This window comes from Ambystoma mexicanum, chromosome 6p (assembly GCF_040938575.1).
Source record: "Ambystoma mexicanum isolate Mex_15411 chromosome 6p, UKY_AmexF1_1, whole genome shotgun sequence".
Lineage (NCBI taxonomy): Eukaryota > Metazoa > Chordata > Amphibia > Caudata > Ambystomatidae > Ambystoma > Ambystoma mexicanum.
This window is the reverse complement of record NC_090935.1, coordinates 672,087,685-672,108,948: the sequence shown is the minus strand read 5'-3', so window position 1 is coordinate 672,108,948 and position 21,264 is coordinate 672,087,685. Positions and strand designations below refer to the sequence as shown.

Sequence of the window (21,264 nt, the reverse complement as noted above, 5' to 3'; positions counted from 1 at the left end):
TGTTTTGCCAAAATTAGACATAATGGGAAAACATTTCTGTCGCGCCTACAGCCCAAACCGCGGGACTGATTTTCACCAAATTTGCAGCAGGAGCGGCGGCTTGGTCCCAAAAGCATGCTTTTGTAAATTTGGTGTAAATTCGTCCAGTAGTTTTTTTTAAACTACCAACATGTAAGGCAAAAAATGTGTGATACCTATTCACTTCCCTGTTCGGTCCGCGGACTGGCCTCTGATTGGCCAGAAAACTTTGCTGACTTTTCGTGCTCCGCGGACATCGGGACGCGGCCGCTGATTGGGTGGTGAGAAAATGTGAAATGCATTGGTTTCCCTGAAACGGCCGCCATCTTTGATTTGCTGATTTTTTTTTTGGGTCCGCGGACAGCGCAGTGAAAACATAAATGAAAAAAGCAGCATTGCACTTGTCAAATTTAACAAACAATCTCTGAGGATGTGGGGGGGATGAGGATTGGATTGGATATGGCCATAAGAAGCCACAAAATGGGTTGTTTCACCCCCTGAAAGTCTGCGAACATTCCAGATGTCCTGGGGCACTTCTGTGGTGTTTGCGGACACTTCAGATGCCCTAGGACATCTGTACCTATTTCTGCATTACAGGGTTGGGGAAAAGCAGTTTTTGGATGGCTTATAACTTTTGCGCTACTCGATGAAACTGCATGTAATTTTGCAATTTTATTCTATTCTAGAACTAATCTTGAATGGTTTTGCAAAGTTTTGTGGGATTCTGTCAAGAGGGGGCAAAATTAGAGTGGGGGTCCCAAAATATCGTAAAGGCATATAAATGTGGTGTCATTTGACGAATCTGCACAACATTTGGCAAAACGATTTTGGATCTAGATATAAATGGTTTTCTAAAGTTTGGTGGGATTTTCGCAAGAGGTGGTAAAATTAGAGGGGGGTCTCAACATTTTTAGATGGCTTATAACTTTGTTGCTATTTGATGAATGTGGACAAAGGTTTTGAGAAGGATTATAGACCCAACCTTCAATGCTTGTGTAAAGACTGAATGGATTTTGTCAAGTGGGGGCTAAGTTATATGACTATTGTTTGTACATACATTTTTACACTTTAAAAAAAATAAATGGGCGGATTTCGAGCAAACTCGCAAGGCCCATTGGCAAGGACATTAAAGCATGGTTTTGAAAATGTGCCCGTGTTTTATTTTTTGACAAGTGTAATAATGTAGGTACAAAAAATAGTCATATACCTTTGGTGACTGAGGTATACCCTGTGGCCTTGGGCAGTAGCCAGATTGTCTGGGTCATGGCATAAGGTCATGACGCGGACAATCTGGCTACTGGCCATGACCGCTAAGGATGAAAAATGGTGTTAAAGTGGTTATGTCTACCTATGTGGTAAAGTTATTCGAAGGTAGGATAGGTTTGAAAGGGAAAAAACTTACTTGTGGTAATATGTTCGTAGGGTTTTGCAGGCTGCCATGGCAAGGGAAGAGAGGCTGTGTACGGGGCCCCGCCTTCTCTTTCCATGTTGGATATCTTGGAAAAGGATTTTCCTTCCTACAGCGGGACACCGCAGGCGTCCCGCTGTAGGAAGAATAATCTTTCCTTCTTACAGCAGGACGCCGCTGGCGTCCCGCTATAGGAAGAAAAATCCATGTTTTAGCACCCTAGGTTCCCGCTTTGGGAACCAGGGGTGCTAATGGCCTTTATCCCCCATTTCAGGGGCTGCAATGGACGATAATGGTCCATAGCCCTCCATATTTATTTATTTATAACGCACCAATGCCCGCAGACATCAGGCTGTGTGGTTACAGTTATGTTATGTTATGTAAACTTTTAAAGCGCACTATCACTAGAGGTATCTTGGCGCTAAGAAGAAGAGAGGGAGGACTACCAGTAAAAGGCCAATGCAGGGTTAGAATAGCAGGGTCTTCACAGATTTTCTGATTTATTAGGTATAGCCCTGATCTTTGGTGGCAAGTTGTTCCACATTTGAGCCGCAGCCACAGAAAAAGCCCGAACTCCAATCCCTTCACGACAGTATGGGGGAACCACCAACAGATCGGCAGATGAAGAGCGCAGTGGGCGAGAGGGGAAGTAACGGACAAACTTAGACTGAAGATATTCTGCCCCCAGTCCATGAAGCGCTTGGTGAACAATGCAGAGTGACTTAAACTTAGCTTTCTGACTAACAGGGAGCCAGTGTAAGCACGCAGTACCGGAGTGATATGAGCACCATAGGGGCAGCCTGTCGCAGTACGTGCGGCCAGATTTTGAAGGCGCTGAAGCCGCTGGATTAAGCCTTTAGGCTGCGCAAGATATAATGAATTACAGTAGTCCAGTCGACTGAGCACCATGGCTGCGACAACCGGAGGATGGAGAGACTGGTAGAAGCGGGAGAACCTTCTTCAATATCTTAACAATATCTTAAGATGAAAATGACCTACTTTACAGCTGAGACTTGGTCATTAATTGACAGCGAAGCAGAGAGGGTTATACCGAGATTCTTAACCTTTGTCACTGGAACAGGTAGAGGACCCAAAAAGGAGGGCCAGAAAGTGGACACTCAGAGTGAGGGATCAGGAGGGGCACCCACCACCATCAACTCTGTCTTGTCCCCACTCAGCTTCAGCCAGTTTCGGCCCATCCACTCACCTACAGCTGTCAGGCACTGATGGAGGCACAACGACAGTATTGAGTAAGATGAGGTGGAGGAGGACAGCTTACTACTTGCTGAGAAAGAAACAACCTTTCTGAGAGCATTGCGGTCATTGGATTTGATGTGGCGGCGCATGGAGGTGGTCCCGTAGGAGTACTGTCCAGGTAGTCTGCGACTGAGTGCATTTCACTTTGGTAGTTTTAGCCTTTGGTACATTCACAACAGTAGCAAAGAACTGGCGATTTTGGTGCTAGAAGTAGGCACTTCCTTTACCTCATCTTCTTGGTCCTCTTCATTGTCTTTGAAAGTACTGTGCTTTTTTTGTTGTGTAGGTCCTCCAGCTGGCGGTTGCTCTTGGGGAGGAGGGATGGCAATAAGTGATGCCATTTTTAAGATAAATAGCAGTTCTGATAAAAATTCTTCCAAGTATGTACTGTGTACTAGATTGGTAATGGATAATGAGTACGAAAAGGTGTAGGAGGTTTGCAAGGGAAATTTTGAAGTAAAAAGTTCCTCGATCAGTAGAAAATGCAGTTCCGACCTGTCTTCGAACCACGGATACGATCACTAAGTGCAGACGCCTTCCGAACACGTCACCATGCCGCACGCAAGCGTATGGTCACGTGCCACTGTCCAGAAGGCCTGCGATGAAGTCAGACGTTCCCGGACATCTACGGATGCAGAATTATTTCAAAAAAGTTGCTAAAAGTTTATAGGCATGTTAAAAATGATGCTACAAGGTGGGAAATGGCAGAGTTTCAAGGTGAAACTTTGTAAATTGGACAAAAATATTGCTTATTGGCTAAGTATGATATTAGTAAGTTGTGGGACAATAGCATGCACTGGTAAAAACCCATGAAATTCACTGAAAAAACTTTGTTAAAGGGACGTTATAGTTTAGTTGCACTAATAAAAACCTGTGAAATTCAATGAAAAAACTTAGTTAAGGGGATGTTATGGTTAAGTTGCACTAATAAAAATCTATGAAATTCAATGGAAAAACATTGTTACAGGGACGTTATGGTTACAGGTAAAACCGAAACCCCCCAGAAATTCACCAGTTATGGTAAGCTAAGCAACCATAACTCGTGCCACCACCGTGCACTTCTAAAACTAACAACCAGGACATCAAATATGACATCACAAATGTCATTGATGACATCACGGATGACATCACATATCTGGCATCTAGGACAGGTGGTTTTATTTACTGACAATTAGAATATTTAAATTCAAAATGCACTGTATATCAAAACGTTAACCTTGTTGTATGTTCTTAAAGTACTTTCCTAGGGTTTGGTCTCAGCTCATGGGGCAATAGCAGGCCTCAAACACACAATTCATTTGTTATGCTATTAACATTTTCTGATGATGCGGTTTCTTTCTTCCTTACTTTAGTTTCCCTGTATGTGCCTCTGATTTATATGCATTGTGGGTCTTCATATGTATTGTTTGTAGTAGCACAAGTGTGTAGTAAGTCTTGAATTGTTAGCTAGTTATTACATGTTTAATCGTGCTCCTCCTCCACACCAATGAGGGGGGTGGGAATTAACTCAGCACAACAAAATAACCATCTGCCCTTCGACCAACAGTACTCCGGTACTATTCAAAAACGCCATGAATGCCCAACTCTGGCTTCCACACTCTGCAAAACGCTCCGCTGCTCTCAGACAAGGTTTGCGCTATAGACGATGAAATAAGTGGGGAGAAACACCGGGTCAAAAGGATGTTGCCAAGATTTTCGCTTTTAAGTCTGTTATATTTCACTGAACTACGGAATTCTGTTCAGAAACAAAAATAGCAATAGCACCTACACCACTTTGGGTATACTCATAAGAAGAGCATTTTGCAATATATACAGTTCCATCCTTTTTGTCACAATGTCACTCCATTAAGAGGTACCGTGAGTTTCAGTAAACTAGTTTTTTGGCCTGTATGGTCAACGGTGTCCATGATAATTCTCCCCTCTCCCTCCTCCACCCGAAAAGGGGATAGTCGTTTTGGCAGAGCTACACCTCATTTTACATCTCTAGCCCCGCACCACATCTCTGTGGAGAGGCAGGCCATCTTTAGAGACACTCCAAACAGCAGGAGCTCATGTTGACCGTGGTGCTCATCCCACAGGCTGCATGGTTTGTTACCAGAACCGCTGACCCTTGGCTGCCACGCCCACTAAATCTTGTGGTCCCCACAAAACAAACCCATCTGGGATGACGGCGGACATCATCCTTTAGGATGGCGAAGCGCCTGCGTGGGTCCGCCCACGCCTCCGATAATTGAAAGAAAGGCGGACGCCTACAGCATTCTCTTATGGTGTGTTCCTTTTATTCATCGAGCTCTGTAGCTCCTTTTTCCAGCTGGTTGTGTTGCTGTGCAGCCGGGGGAGACATAAATAAGCAACACACAGTACACTTTTCATACAGCTGGCAGAATAAAAGGACTCTAGGGGCATGTGGGCCTTGATGCCGTGGAAATGGTGGGTTGGCAAGGGGGTATAAAGTCCCCCATCCATATGCCAGCTGCCCATGTCCCCACCACTGTTAACGACCGGCAGTGCCACGTCTGAAACGGCTGCTTCGGTTGCAACACACCTGTCTCAACGCTTACACTAACATTAAAACAACAACAAACCTCTAATGCTCTTAATATTAAAACCTGGGGATTTGCTGATATTCGGTGGCAAAAAAGGTTAGCGAGCAAAAGACACACCATCGTCTTCCATCTCTCCCTGCCCCCTTCTATCCACTCCACCCCAACATGATTGCCCACTGGAGGGAACAGTGTCCTCCTCGCAAAGCGCACGGAAGCGTCAGAAATTCAACACGTTGGCAGTACACAACACATGAAGATATTTTAAAATTGTAGTCTGGGGACACCTGAAAAATGTTTTAAGAACGATTAACAAGGTTGCATTGACAATAGTGGCTGTCAGCCAGACACCACTGGCCATGTTGCTTTCTCTCCACAAAGCCCTTACTTCCGGCAGGCAGGCTTTTCAGCCCAAAACAATGCATATCTAGCTTTCATACAAATCACATTCTGCCCCCAGCCCCTCTTACAGGTTTAATTTGGGCAGGCGTAGGCTTTCATTGGCTCAGGGTAGAAAGCAACATCAATCATTGCGTTGCACAATAGAGTAACAGGTATTACCGCAGACAGCTCTTTAACTCAAACCGTAGGTCCTCAACCTATTGGGATTTCTAGAAAGCTAGTTCAGTCCACTAGTTAGACCCAAACACCCAGCCTATGAATAAATACCTCTCCCTTTAAGGAACAGAGTTAGTTGCACAGTTTCAAGTTCACAGGCAAGTATAGACATATAAATCACTCATCAGCACAGCTGCTGGAGGAAAAACTCAAGATAATGAGGCAGATTTGCGCATACCGTGGGAATCAGGATCCTGTGCCTCAACTCACCAAATTCAAACAGCGATTCAATATCTGTGGTGCGCGCAGCGTCCGAGTGAGCCGATAATGTGAACTTTGACTAAGGACTCAGACTGCCGAATACACAGCATACACACCATCCAGGCCAATGATGTAAGCTCCATCCGCTATGTTGGAGCTGGAAAAGTACCTGCATCCATGCAGGAAATGAAGAGACAAACTGCTCTATAAATCAAATAATGCTTGCTGGCCATTATGTGATTCATAGAGCAGTTTCTGCCGCCCGGGGGACTTCCGATTAACTTTTTCTTTTTTTGCTTTTAAAATTTGGGGTTGCAAGGGAGACCGCAGGGGCGTGCGACTGAGACCTCAGCGGTCGCAGCTGCGACCCCTGGTAACCCCAAATGACTTCCCTGGGCATGACCATTCTACTCGACAGAGGCTTCTAAGGGCCTTGTTAGAAGGGTGAATTCTTACAGGGAGCCATCTCATCCCACTAGCCCGTGTTCTCCTCCTCGGCCTGAAATATATATGTGCGTAGGGACCCCCCTCTCCCATGTTCCAGTACATTGTGGCAACTAGTCCCATTTTAATATAGTACATGCACAGAGCGGATGGATATTCTGATTCCTTTTCCTGCCTCCCCCCTCCACCTTCCCCAGTGACTACCATCAGTCTTGTATTTGCAGCCCAGCACTAGTCACCCTGAGCACAATCTAAATAATAGTATAATAAGTGTAATCTTCCTTTTTTGCTATTTATTTCTGCCATGCTTTTAATTTTAAGCAGCATATGTATTTGGGCAACCTTGGTAACAAACGGGTTGAAAACGCTTTCTGAATTAGTACAGTGTTCTGGGTCTCATTTGGATACAGCGGTTCACTTAATAGAAGTCAGACATTAGGAGAACACGCTTGCTTTGGTTTCATGATGTGAGATAACAGGATTTCATATTTAATCTCAGATACACGTCTGGATTTCTGATTTTCCACATTCAGGGTTGGACAAGTCATCAGCATCAAAGCCAAGGTTACCCGGGCATTCAATACAAGTATGGAGGTAAGCAATGTAAATCTGTAATGTTGTGCCCTTTCTCTCTATTAATATATTATATGTATCCTATTGTATCTGTCGAAAAATCAACCCTACCCTAAATTACCCGATAGATGCTGAAATTCATCTAAGCCAACAATCAGTCCTATGCCGCTTTCCAATATCCAATAACTGGGGGAATATTTCCGTGTGGAGGGAGGGGATTCTTACGAATGTCTGTGATGAGGGACAAAAGGTACTGAAGGCTCATATGTCTTGGCAGAAGTGACAGAAAGCTTAAATGTCTGACAGAAGGCAACAGGAGCTGCTGAAGCTGGCCCTTTCAAAGGCTGTGTGGAAGTGGGCACTGTATGTACAAGGTAGGATTCAGTGGAGTGCCAGTAACGGAAACCCAGTGTGAAAGGAGGGGGAAACTGGCTAAGCAAGAGGGAACATGGGGTGTAAGGCCTAGGTCAGGGATTACTTGCAGGGAAAGGTGAGAGGGGGTGTTGTAGACAGCGATAAGAAGACTGACAATGTGCAGTGGAATTGGCTGAGTGTACAAGGACTGTGCTGGACGTCTTCCTCCACGGTGTGCCTGTAGTTTCTGTCTTCAGAGTATTGCCTGGAGCAGCTCCATCAAGTCCCAGTTCTTTGACTATTTCTTGCTGCTTTTGATGTGGCAGAAGGTGAAGTGCTTGCTGCTTTTGTGCGGTTCGGCTTTACTCAGTGTCAGTCCCTGCGTGGTACCTCCTCAACCTGCTTTATGTAATGCAGAGAATGCAGGAGCCACTAATATATAAGTTTCATCCTTGTGGTACCTATATTCTCTTGTATCCAAAACTTGTATTTGTATTTATTTGAAGAACATGGTTGTCAATTTTGAACAGAAATTACTTACAGTAACACATTTACAAATGGAGGAAGCTTTCCCCGGAAGGGTACCAGTACAATAGCACAAGATGAGAACAAGTGGTGAGCCAGCTTATGAGGGCGTGGACGAATTGGGATAGAACCCAAGGACAAATAAAACAAGAAACCAGTGACTTATAAAGGTTACAATAACCTAAGCGGTCAAGTGCTTCAAACTGTAGAGGAGTACTCAACAAATATATGCAATTTTACAATGATGCAATACTGGAGGGAGTGGTAGGGTAAGGTAGGAATAGTGCGGGAAAGAGTGCATTGAGCTCCATTTTTGGCAAGTTAGTGAAGTTAAAGCATTGCTTTGAAGAAAGCCACAGTCAGGCTGGCTTTTATTGTGATGGGCAGCGGGTTGTAATGAATTGGGGTGAGTAGGGCGAAAGAGCAGCAGTGAGAGGTGGCACGTGGGGCATGGGACAGTAAGGTTGAGTGCAAGGGAGGAGTGGATGGAATTAGACAGTGAGTAGATACAGAATACAGTTAGCCAGGCACTGAGGAGTAAGACAATTGATAGCTTTGTACATTAGGAGAATAAACTTGAAAAGGGGGTGGTTGTGCATGGAGAGCAACAGGGGTGTTGCTAGGTCTGGAAAAGATCCACGGCTATGCTAATGTCGGGACTCTGGGCTAGCTAGCATTTTGGTTGTAGCCCCTGAGCTTCTATCCGGGGCTACGAGCAAATGACCCAGGGCTATAGCCCCCTGAGACACCCCCTAACAACGCCTCTGGAGAGCAATCAGCATATTGTCGTTGTGTAGAAGTGTGGCAGAATCTGTGTAGGCTGTAGAAAGTGCTGGTAGCGAAGTTCAGGACTTTGTCTAGGGGGTGGAATAAATAGAAAGCAATGCCAAGGGGTAGCCTAAAGCAGTACAGGAGTTTGCTGAGCACAGGGTGGAGATTAGAGTTTCCGTAGAGTGGTGAGTAAGAAATTGATGAATTTTCCAAATGATGAGATGGTTAACACGAGCAGCAGAGGCAGATCTAGTGATGAATTGCTGCAGTCAGAGATCATTATCCATCAGGACCCCAAGATTTGCAAATCTTGGACGAAGTAGCAGGGCCAAGCATGAAAGAGATAGGAAGGGGAAGGAAGTGATGGCATTGGAAACAGGGAGAAAGATGACTTCCATTTTTTATTAAAAGAACTTCGAACTTGGGAGGTTGAAAAACACCATCTGGACAAATTCCAAACGGCCTTAGGCTAGGATATGGGACCAAACATAATACCATGCTGGTTCATCAACTTGTTGAGAGCATGCATGATAGCACAGGGAAAAAGTTATATATCGCTCAGATCAATTTTACAGCAGCCTTTGACACCATTAATTGAAATAAACTCTGGCAGAAGTTATTAAACTGGCACATTCCCCCCGGTCTTCTTAGTATGATTCAATGGGCCTCATTACGACAACTCTGCCGTCCGGACAAAAGTGCTGGTAACAAAGGTTAGGAACGGTGCCGGAACGATGCCAGTGCTTCAGTGTTCCCATTCCCATGGAGTCCTATGCGACTCAGTGGGAATGGGAATTTACCGTTCCTCCACCGCCCGTAATATCCTGGTATCACCGGGATATCGGGTGGCGGAAACAGTAAGCTTGGGTTGCCAGTAGCACCGGCGGCCAACCAGCACCTTGTAATGAGGGAAAATGCCTCTCTACACAGATACCAGGGGACAGATTCGATCAGCTATATAAGGTATCCTATTGAAGGCCATCTTGACAAACAAAGGACTAAAACAGTGGTGTGTGCTCGCCCCTGCTTTATTTAACTTTATATCATAGACTTAAATATGTCTTTGACATGTGCCCGTCATTTTCCCCCTAAACTAGGATTTGATGTTATGCTCCAGCTTAGTTACGCAGATGATCTGGTAATCATAGATCAAACCCCTATAGGATTACAGAACACTTTGAATGCACTTGCAATGTATGCCAAAGAAAATGATCTCCAGATAAATCAGCGTAAAACGAAAATCATGGCATTTGGAACATCACAAGGGGCTAAGTCAATGTACTGGCACATAGAAGGCAAAATGGAGCAGGTAACAGAATTTAAACATCTAGGGGTTACAATTAGCATTACAAATACCAAATCCGCCATTGAACATAATGGCCCTCATTGCGACCCTGGCGTTAACCAATGGTGCCATTAGCGCCATGGTTAACACCGGTCATTTACCGGATCCGCCATGGTGACATGGGGAATTACCGCCCCATTCCAAGGTTGGCGGGGCAGTAATTCCCCATTTACCATTGGCCCTTCCCCATTCCCATTTTTGCCCCATAGGGCTCAATGGGAATGGGGAAGGCGGTAATTACGGTACCGCAAAATGCGGTACCGTAATCACCTTCAAGGTCCCTTTCCGGGTCCTTACCTTAACGGCTGGTACAGACCAGCCGTTAAGGTCGGGACCCGCAAAGGGACCTCGTATTCAGGCGTTAAGGGATTACCGGTACCCTTACTGGTACCGGTAATCCCTTAACGCCAGGGTCGTAATGAAGGCCAATATCTGTAAGAGAGCTACAAGGAAGTCGCATTCAGGAAAGAAATGTATAAGCTACTAAAACTGTATATGGATAGTATTATCCAAGGTATCTTATATGACTTGGAAACATACACAAACTTACAAATTGAACTGGTTAACACTCTGGAGGTGAGGCTGTGGAAACCTGCTCTAGGCCTACGCCCTGGAAACCCTATACAATCCATACGACTGGAATTGGGGATCCCCTTGCTACGTATCCTGTTGGAAATTAAGAAACGTATCTTGTACTTGAAAATTCTTCACTGTAGAGAAAGTTCAATAATGACTATATAGGACTATATTATGATCAAGCACAAAATCCTTATTCAACTTTGTTGGATTGTTGCTGGGCTGGGTATCTGGTGGCTCTTCTCCAACAGCGACCCCTTCCTCGCCCCCTTGAAGGAAAGAAGGTGTCCGAGCGGTCTTTCCAGGCATGGTGTTGGTCCCTGGACTGTTGAGGTCTTCTATCAAAGGAGTAGCGGCCGGAAGAGCGACCTCGACCTCGTCCGGACCTGGAGAAAACTTTAGAAGAAAAATCTCTTTTGAGGGAAGCTTGAGCTTTATCCAAGGCGGTAAAAGTACAGACGAATTTTGACATCTCCTTCATAAAGGTATCGCCAAAAAGTAGTCCTTAGGCTGCGGCACCTGACTCGGTGTCTGCTAGCTCACTCAGCTTAGCGTCAAACTTGAATAGGATGCCTTTCGGGCACTCGGCCGATATGGTGCTGCTAGCGTTTCCCAGCAGACAAATTGCTCTTTGTGCCCATCCTGAGAGAATTACCAGGTCAATGGGGTCGCCTGTGTAGATGGCAGCTTCAGCTAGGCCCATCATTTTTGCCAGGGGACCAGTGACATCCAGGACTCTGTCCTGGCAGTACCTCCAGGCACGGTCAATGCCCTTTCTTGGATCTTTCACATTCTTGCCCAGGAAGGTGATCATATTGGAGTCTAGCTCTGGAGTTAAAGCTACCTTCCCTGGAATCTCAGGGCGAGGGCATTCTGCTTTGAGTCTGGCTCTAACCTCCTTATCCAGAGGCTTACGCAGCCTGGTTTTGATATACTCCATTGTTCTGGACGATGGTTCCCAGTCGATAGATCTGGGATATACTAGATCATCCGGCGTAAACATCCCTCTACCGGCTGACTTCTTGGGGATGGGGGCTGCCGCAATCCCCGAAGTTGAGGGTCGTGACCCTATGGTCTGAACATCGACCTCTGAGGAAATGGGAGACTGATCATCAATATCGTATACGCCTTTGACTTGTTAGTCATCCGTGCCCTGTCGGTATCCCTCCGGGCTTGAGGGTCTTATACCTCTGTTGTCTTCCTCAGGGTAAGAGGGTCCATAGAGGGATGGGGTTTCCTTCCTGTTCATAATGGCCTTTTTCAGCCTGGAGAAGGCGTCCGAGACAGCAGCAGTGGGCAGGTTCTGGCTGGCTCGGGGTGGGGTCGGAGAGTTTTTACTCAGAAGAGACGGAGTACATCCCCCATCTGAAAGGTGCTTTCTCTTTTGTGTTCTTTTTCTCCCAGGCGGGGAGGTCTCTTGTAGGTGCTCCTCTATGCTGTCCAGGCGCTGCTGGATTGGTAGGAGCATCTCTGATACGGCCTTCTTGATACTGGTTTCCACAGAGGATCCCAGTACCTTTTTTAGGCTGTTAGCCATTGCCACTTCATCTATATGGTAATCCTCTTCCTCATACTCGGACCAATCCTGGACTGCCTGAGGGGAGTACTGAACTGCCATCATTGTAAAAATATATATCACCCTTCTTTTAAATGTATTTTTTTATCCCCATTATCTTCTGTGGGCTGTAATAAAAGATACTGAGGCCAATTAAGTATGGGGAAGGAGCTTTATTATACGGCCCCCGGAGGTGAGGAGGGCGGTTGGGAGAATGCGGTAGCGTTCCTGGTGGAACGTGGGGAAACCGAGCATTCCTCACTCCGGGTGGAACGAAGTGAAAGATGACATCACAACATCTCCTTATCTATGGGAAAGAGAGGAACGGAGAGGGGGGGGGAACAGGGTAGGCAGGGGTGGGATTGTTGTTAAGTTGATTATTTAAATTAACATGTAATCAATAGTAGATGAAGTTGTCGCTGAAGTTGCGGATAATCTTGCGATTCCTTTTCGAGAGGCCCTTGGCAGGTTTTTCTCCATTGGTGTGACAGGGTTCGCTCTTTTTTGTGTGTCTGGCGTGGTATCTCTCTTCAGGAAAATGTTCACTTTTTGATCTTATGTCATCCTGTGAATCTGGGGATGTACTAGGTCTGTGAGTGTCGTTGGTCGTTCTCTTCACGTTCTCTCTTGACCATGCATCATAGAAATGGTTTTTTGAAGTGCTAGGTTTGCTGGTGTCGTTGGTTATTTTCACGAGGTCATCGTGAGACCATCTCCCTCCATCGTCCAGTGTGACAGACTTGTTGTGACATTGTATGATCTTTTGTGGAGATCTAAATTTGGATTCGCCCTTTAGTGTTTTCCTGGGTTCTTTGATGCATACCCAGTCTCCTTCCTGAAGGAACACCCTTTTAGTTCAGTTTCTTTTGTCGTAGTATGTTTTGTACTTCTTCTGCTTCTCCTTTATAGTTTTATGGATTTGTTCTATGTCCAATTTTGGTTCTGTGTTCATTCTCGCCTCACCGGTGTCTAAGAAGATCCATGCCGGTCTTAATTGGTTGGTTGCGGTTCTGCCCCGCATCAAGGTGAAAGGCTCTACATTGGTGGTGGAGTGTGGCGTTGTTCTATATGCGTACAGAGCCTCCTTGAGGGTTTCTCTCCAAGGCATAGCATTGGCAGTGGCCAGTTGGATGACGCTTTTTATCAGTCTGTTCATTCTTTCTACCAACCCGTTGGACATTGGGTGGTACAGTGACGTAGTGATGTGGTTGATGGATCTTTTGTCAAGGAATTCTTGAAATTCTGATGAAGTGAACTGGGACCCGTTGTCTGAGACTATGTCCCTGGGGTCACCTTCCCTGTTGAATATTTCTGTTAAGAAGTCGGTGATTTTCTTTGTGGTTGTGCTGGTATCTACCACAACCCCATTCGGTCCATTTGGAGGTGTAGTCGACGATTACGATGATGAATATTTTTACTTCCTCCAGATTTTCGAAGGGACCCATGATGTCTATTGCCAGTTTTGACCATACATGTTTGGGTGTTTCTACCGGCTGAAGTGGGGTTTTCCTTAATACTTTCGATTTGTCACTGAAAGCACAGGCGTTGCAGTTTTTTACTGTCTCTTCCGCCTCTTTCCACATGTTGGGCCACCAGTAGCTGTTCCTTATCCTGTTCTTTGTCAAACTCCTTCCCAGATGTCCTTCATGGGCTAGATCAAGTAATTTCTTTCTGAGGGTCAGGGCTGGAATCACTCTATTTCCCCTGAAGATGTGATTTTCATTCATGGATATTTCATCTTTGAATGGGGTGAAATTTGCCAACTCTTTCCCAACACCAACCCAGTCGTTCATTACGGCTCTTCTGATTTCCTGCTGTTCTGTGTCAGCTTTGGTGATGCGTATCCATTCGTCGGAGGGTATGGCAGGATTTATGGTGGCTATGATATCTTCTTCTTGATCCTCAGTTTCGACATCTTTATTATCTTGAATGGTAGATAGTCTCGACAAACAGTCTGCTACTTGATTTAGTGGACCAGGATTGTAGCAAAATTGAAGATTGTATTGCATAATGTCTAGAAACCAACGCCTTATCCTTGGTGAGATAAGGTGTGGCAATTTGGATTGTAGGATGTTGACTAAAGGTTTGTGATCAGTCTTTAGGATGATCGGTAGACCCCATATTACATTCCTGAAATGTTGTAGGGCCCACTTGACAGCCAGAGCTTCTCTCTCGATTGTGGAGTAGTTCAATTCAGCACCTCTTAGTACTCTGGATGCAAATGCGATGGTTACGATGTTACCGTTCTGTTGTTGTTCCAGTACTCCACCAAGGCCAATCTTGCTGGCATCTACCGACACTATCGTTTTGGCTTTATAATCAAACATACTAAGGGCTGGAGCTTGGTTGATGTCAGACTTGAGGTTCTCAAATTCGTTCTTACATTCTGTGGACCATTCGAATCTGTTGGATTTCTTCATAAGATTTCTCATGTTTTGTGTTCTGTTGGCATAGTTATTCACAAATTTGGAGTAGTACTCCGTCATTCCTAAGAAACTTTTCAATTGCTCCTTGTTGGTGGGCTCAGCTAAGCTCAGTATCGTGTCAAGGAGTTTTTTCTTGGGACGGATGCCCCTGGCGTCGATGGAATGACCAAGATAGGAGACTTCATTACACTTTATATTGCATTTCTCCAATTTGAGGGTGAGTCCACTTTTTTGAATTATCTGTAATACGCCCATTAATTTGGCGTCATGCTCTTCTTCAGTTTTTGCTGATATGAGAATGTCATCCTGGAAACATTGTACTCCATCAAGGCCTCCAAAGAGGTGTGACATGAGTCTCTGGAAGACCGCTGCGGCGGAAGCAAGCCCGAATGGCATTCTGTTGAACATGTATGCTCCCAAAGGTGTGACAAATGAGGTGAGGGCTTTTGAGCTGTCATCTAATGCAATTTGGTGATATGCTGAGGAGAGGTCTAAGGTGCTGAAATAGCTTGCTGGTTTCATGGTCGATAGGAGTTCAGCTATGTTAGGAAGTGGGTGTCTGTCAACCCATATATTTTTGTTGAGATCTCTCAAGTCAACACACATCCATATGGAATTGTCGGGTTTCTTTACGAGGACGATGGGAGCAAGCCATTCAGAACTCTCGATGGGTTGTATAATGTTCTCATTGCAAAGGCGTGTGAGTTCATCTTTAAGTGCTGCTTTAGTCCCAAAGGGGACTCCACGTACTTGATGGACCACTGGGACGGCTTTTCTTTTCAATATGATTTTGTGTTGGAAACCCTTGAGCAGACCGATATTTTTGCAAAACACTTTGGGGAATTGCTGAGCCAAATTGGACTTGATGTCAGTGTTGCCTTTGAGCACGCTCAATATAGGAATATCTTCTCCTGGGTGGATTTTCACTTGGAGAGCCGCTTGTTCTTCCCATCCTACTACTGAGGAACCGTTCTTGGCTACAAACAACTTACAGTATGTTTGTCTGTCGTGAAACTTGAGTTTGACCCATGTGTACCCGATGATGTCAATGGGGGTTTTTCCGTACCCTGTGGCTCTCACAGAGGAGTTCCGTAGATCATGGACTTTGACAGAAAGCACTTTTACAAAGGTCTCAAGATCCACCATGGTATATGGGGACCCTGTGTCTACCATGACCTTCAAGGGTATATCATTGACGTACATGTTAACCCATGGACCGCTCGACTCTTGGAAAGAAGTCACCGTGAGGATCTGCACTTGTGGACGTGTCTGGTTGATGGACAACATGCTCTCTGACACTTGGTCGTAGTCCACTGTCTTCACAGACCCATGCTTGTTGAGTGGTCGTCTGTTGGAGTTACCGGATCTTCCTGGTCTCCCTCGGATGTTGCGGCAGACTTTGGCGAAATGACCCAATAAACCACATTTGTAGCACTCGACACTGTTAGTAGGGCACATCTTCCCCGCGTCGTGGCGTTTATACCACCCACACTTATGACAGCGCGTGGGGTTTTGATTGTCATATACTGAAACTCTCCCTCTTCTGGAGTTACCTCTGCTTCTTTGAGGTGCACTCCTCACGGCTGCTACCAAGGCCCCATCATGTTCAGATTCAGAGAAGCCATCTAAGCCATCTATGGACTTCACCTCAACACTCTCTTTTATGACCAGTCTCTCCTTCATGCATCGGTCCCCGAATTCCATACTTCTCACTATTTCAGTGGCTTGATCTAGTGAGGGGTTCTTCGTTTGCCACAGTTTTTGTTGTATGCGGGGGTCTGCTACATTGAGTACCAACTGGTCTCTCAAATATTCATCTCCAACACCAGTGAAGTCACACGTAGACATGAGCACCCTGAGGGAGGCAATGTAAGCATCAACTGGTTCACCCTTTGTCTGTTTTCGGGAAAAGAACTTGTACCTCCCCAAAACTACGTTTGTTTTGCTGCCAAAATGTTTAGTGAGTTTTGCCAAGGCTGTGTCAAATTTCCGGTTGCCGTCGCCCTCTGCATGATCTGGCTCGGGAAGTGCCCTGAATATTTTTAGACCTTCGGCCCCTATGCAGTTCAAGAGGGTCGCTTCCTTGAGATCATCATTGAATTTACCGCCACCAATGGCTCTGAGATATATCTGAAAGCTATCTAGCCATTGCTCCCAGGGGCATGTTGGGGTACCGGGGCAAGGAAGAAACTTGGTGGGGTGTGGCACGTTCTGCATAGTTGGCTGCGAGGAGGGTGTGGGGTATGGTCACTCTCCCTTTCAGTGTCTCCTCTTTGTGATTGCCCAATGTGCTTGAGTGCAGTATCTGATGTTTGAAAATTGTTATATGCACTGTGAGTCCTGTGCACAAAGTTATTTAAGTCACAGAGTCTATAGGGCGAAGTGAAACTTGTTCTTCTGTGTTTCGCAATGTCTTTCTGTGCTCTTCTCACTGCTTCCTGTGACCTGTGAGGGCGCTGTGGTGTGAGGCTAAATGTATTTGTGGCTGCTGGGATGGTGGTTATGGCGTCTCATTTGCAACCAGGTCCCAAACTGGGATTGAGTCCATCAAAAGAGGCAGAGGCTCATAGTTTAGGTAATTCTCCACCCTATGCCAGTCCAGATCTGGAATCCTGTCTATAGCAGGCTTCCTTGTCTAAGTCAAACAGACTTTCTCCCCTTTTTTTTTTTTTTTTAACTGCCCCCTGCAGCCAGTGGGGGCGCTGTGGTGCGCGGCTTAATGTTTGGGGCTCTTCGATCAGCTGATCAGCAGCTGAGAATCCGCGGCGCGGTTGCCGTGGAAGCTGGTGTGGACAAAATGGCGGCACGTGGGGCACGTTGTGAGGTGCTTTCCTCAAATGGCCGTTGATGTGAAATCATATGATGCGCGTTGAGCGCTGAAGCTGTTACGGGCCAACAAAGTAAAAGAAATGTGTACTTGCTGTGCCGTTCTGCCGTTCCGCGAGTCTGTCGGGCGGCCCCTCTCCCTTCTCACTCGGGGCTAGGGAGGGGGAGGCAGCAGGAGCGGCAATGTGGGGAGCCGCAGGGGAGCCGCAGGGGCTGCCTCTGGTGCTGAAGACTGGCAGTAGGGCGAGCAGGGAAGCTCCGGGGGCCAGATGCAGGTCACCGGGGAAAGGGGTGCCTCGTCGCCAATGTAACAAAAGATACTGAGGCCAATTAAGTATGGGGAAGGAGCTTTATAATACGGCCCCCGGAGCTGAGGAGGGCGGTTGGGAGAATGCGGTAGCGTTCCTGGTGGAACGAGGGGAAACCGAGCATTCCTCACTCCGGGTGGAACGAAGTGAAAGATGACATCACAACATGGGCATTGGCCGCCTTCCCTCTAGCCCACTATGACAGGATTACATGAGACTGATCCCAATCTTCAGACTTCTTGTGCTTGTCTGTAAATCTTCTTTTCTCCTGTTTCTTACTATATATATATATATATATATATATATATATATATATATATATATATATATATATATATATATATATATATATATGCTTTTATCAGGCCATTACCAGCACAGCATCCCCAGGTGAGCTGCAGGGCCCCTCTGCCCCACTCTTGCCACCTTGTGGCCTGGTCATGCCCCCTTGCGGCCCCAGACCTCCTCGCTATCCTCGTTCCCCGGCTTCCCTCTTCCCCTCCCTCCACCCGCCTCCCGGACCTCCCTCCTCCTGTGATTGGCCTCTCGGGCCGTGTACTCTGTGAGGGCCTGCAGCTTCACCGTGGGAGAACGGCATTACCAGCACGGCGTCCTCAGGTGAGCTGCAGGGCCCCTCTGCCCCACTCTTTCCACCTTGTGGCCTGGTCATGCCCCCTTGCGACCCCAGACCCCCTCGCTATCCTCGTTCCCCTGCTTCCCTCTTCCCCTCCCTCCACCCGCCTCCCGGACCTCCCTCCTCCCGTGATTGACCTCTCGGCTGTGTACTGTGTGAGGGCCTGCAGCTTCAATGTGGGAGAATGCCATTACCAGCACGGCATCCCCAGGTGAGCTGCAGGGCCCCTCTGCCCCACTCTTGCCACCTTGTGGCCTGGTCATGAATCCTTGCGGCCCCAGACCCCCTCACTATCCTCGTTCCCCGGCTTCCCTCTTCCCCTCCCTCTGCCCGCCTCCCGGACCTCCCTCCTCCCGTGATTGGCCTCTCAGGCTGTGTACTCTGTGAGGGCCTACAGCTTCACCGTGGGAGAACGCCATTACCAGCACGGCGTCCCCAGGTGAGCTGCAGGGCCCCTCTGCCCCACTCTTTCCACCTTGTGGCCTGGTCATGCCCCCTTGCAGCCCCAGACCCCCTCGCTATCCTCGTTCTCCAGCTTCCCTCTTCCCCTCCCTCCGCCCGCCTCCCGGACCTCCCTCCTCCCATTATTGGCCTCTCGGGCCGTGTACTCTGTGAGGGCCTGCAACTTAACTGTGGGAGAACGCCATTACCAGCATGGCTTTCCCAGGTGAGCTGCAGGGCCCCTCTGCCCCATTCTTGCCACCTTGTGGCCTGGTCATGCCCCCTTGCGGCCCCAGACCCCTTTGCTATCCTTGTTCCCCGGCTTCCCTCTTCTCCTCCCTCCACCCGCCTCCTGGACCTCCCTCCTCCCGCGATTGGCCTCTCGGGCCGTGTACTCTGTGAGGGCCTGTAGCTTCACCGTGGGAGAATGCCATTACCAGCACGGCGACCCCAGGTGAGCTGCAGGGCCCGCCCTCAAAAATCGTTCAGTGCTCAATTTCCTCCCCAGCCCTCCCACCTCCCCTGATTGGCCAGCTCACTGGCTATAAGCGACCCTCCCAAGGCAGCGCTCTGCCCGGCAGCCCCTGCGGCTAAGGGCCCCAAGGCCACGGGCGGCTGCTACGGTGGTGGCTCCAAGATGTGTCTGCAGGGGAAGCCAGTAAAGCCATAGACTCACACCAGGCATACTTAGAAAGATTTGTGACCACCAGACTGAACCTATTCATGACAGGATTGTAGATGTTGCCTTGAATTACATACTAACATACTTGTCAAAGTCAGCAAGCACCGCACTTAGATGAAACTTGAATGTTGGCATGTGCCACATTTAGAATTGTGAACATTGGTCTGCGCCGCATCTATATAGAACTTTGAATGTTAGCATGCCCGCACTTTGGTGAAACTTGAATGTTAGCATGCCCACACTTGGATAGAATTGTGAACATTAGCCTGCGTCGCATCTAGATAGGATTTTGAATGTTAGCATGCCCACACTTATGTGCAACTTGAATGTTAGCATGTGCCACACTTAGATTTGTGAACATTAGCCTGCGTAACATCTAGATAAGATTGTGAATGTTAGCATGCCCACACCTAGATAGAATTGTGAACATTAGCCTGTGTCGCTTCCAGATAGCATTTTGAATGTTAGCATGCCCGCACATGGGTGAAACTTGAATGTTAGCATGCCCACACCTAGATAGACTTTTGAACATTAGCCTGCGTCGCATCTAAATAAGATTGTGAATGTTAGCATGCCCATTCCTAGATAGAATTGTGAACATTAGCCTGCGTAGCATCTAGATAAGATTGTGAATTTTCGCAAGCCCACACCTAGATAGAATTGTGTACATTAGCCTGCATCGCATCTAGATAGGATTGTGAAGGTCAGCAAGTGCTACACTTAGACAAAACTGTGAATGTTAGCATGTTAAATGGCAGGTAACCCACTAACCTAGAATCTAGAAAGTGTGCCCTAATAGCGTCACTGTGTTAATGTTGAACTTAGAGGGTATTCCCAACATCAATGAGTGTGCCCTAATAGCATCTCTGTGTTAAAGCTAAACTTAGAAGCGTGCCTAATAGTGTCACTGTGTTAATGTTGAATCTACAAAGTGTGCCCTATTAGCATCACTGTGTTAAAATTGAACCTAGAAAGTGTGCCCCAATAGCGTCACTGTTTAAAGTTGAACTTAGAAAGTGTGCCCTAATAGCGTCACTGTATTAGAGTTGAATTTAAAAGGTATTGCCAACGTCTTTGAGTGTGCCTGGTCGCATACACTTTACTGATTACCACAATATCACACGACTACGCTTACTCTCTCCTATACACCATCATTCAACTAGAACACAGCAGTACTATGACACATTCGGCAAAGCTGTTCTCATACTAACATGACTCATCAAACTACCCATCATCCTAATAAAACACAGTTAGCTAGCACATACCGGCTAGCTTAGGTGTCTCCTCAGGCCTAACGCAGCCAAAACTCAGTCTGGATGTCCACCCTCCAGACTGAACACATTCAACTGATCTCCTCAGCACCACACCTACCCCTATGAAGCAGCTATCATGCAACAACCACACCAGCTGCACACATACCTGGTGCGCCCACGCACTTTACGACTCTCTCTCTCTCTCTAATGACTTGAACTGCGGTTCCCGAGGCCGTTCAACCTACCAGCGCCTTGAGATCATACCAATGATACATAAGGCACTATACAAATGCAAAATAACATAACATAACATGAGTGTGAACTGTTCCATAACATCAAAGACTGGCAAACTGAACCAAATGCGAGTCTAATGGCCTTAATTAAGGGGTTGAAAATCAGAGGTTTCAGATGGGATTGGGCTCAAAATATTGAGCATCTGACATCAAAGTTAACGTTCAATGAATATATAAGACAAGGGCCCTCATTACGAGTTCGGCGGTAACCAT

The 21,264-nt window shown here is 46.7% G+C and overlaps 1 protein-coding gene across 1 annotated transcript in view; it reads left to right on the top strand.

Annotated features, from left to right (window-relative positions):
* The window catches only part of ACOT12 (acyl-CoA thioesterase 12), an 816,096-nt gene that overhangs the window by 83,845 nt on the left and 710,987 nt on the right, over positions 1–21,264 (top strand). Inside the window, exon 3 of the mRNA XM_069627558.1 lies at positions 7,023–7,083. Within this exon, the coding sequence (XP_069483659.1) occupies positions 7,023–7,083 (61 nt within the window). The remainder of the gene's footprint in view (positions 1–7,022; positions 7,084–21,264) is intronic.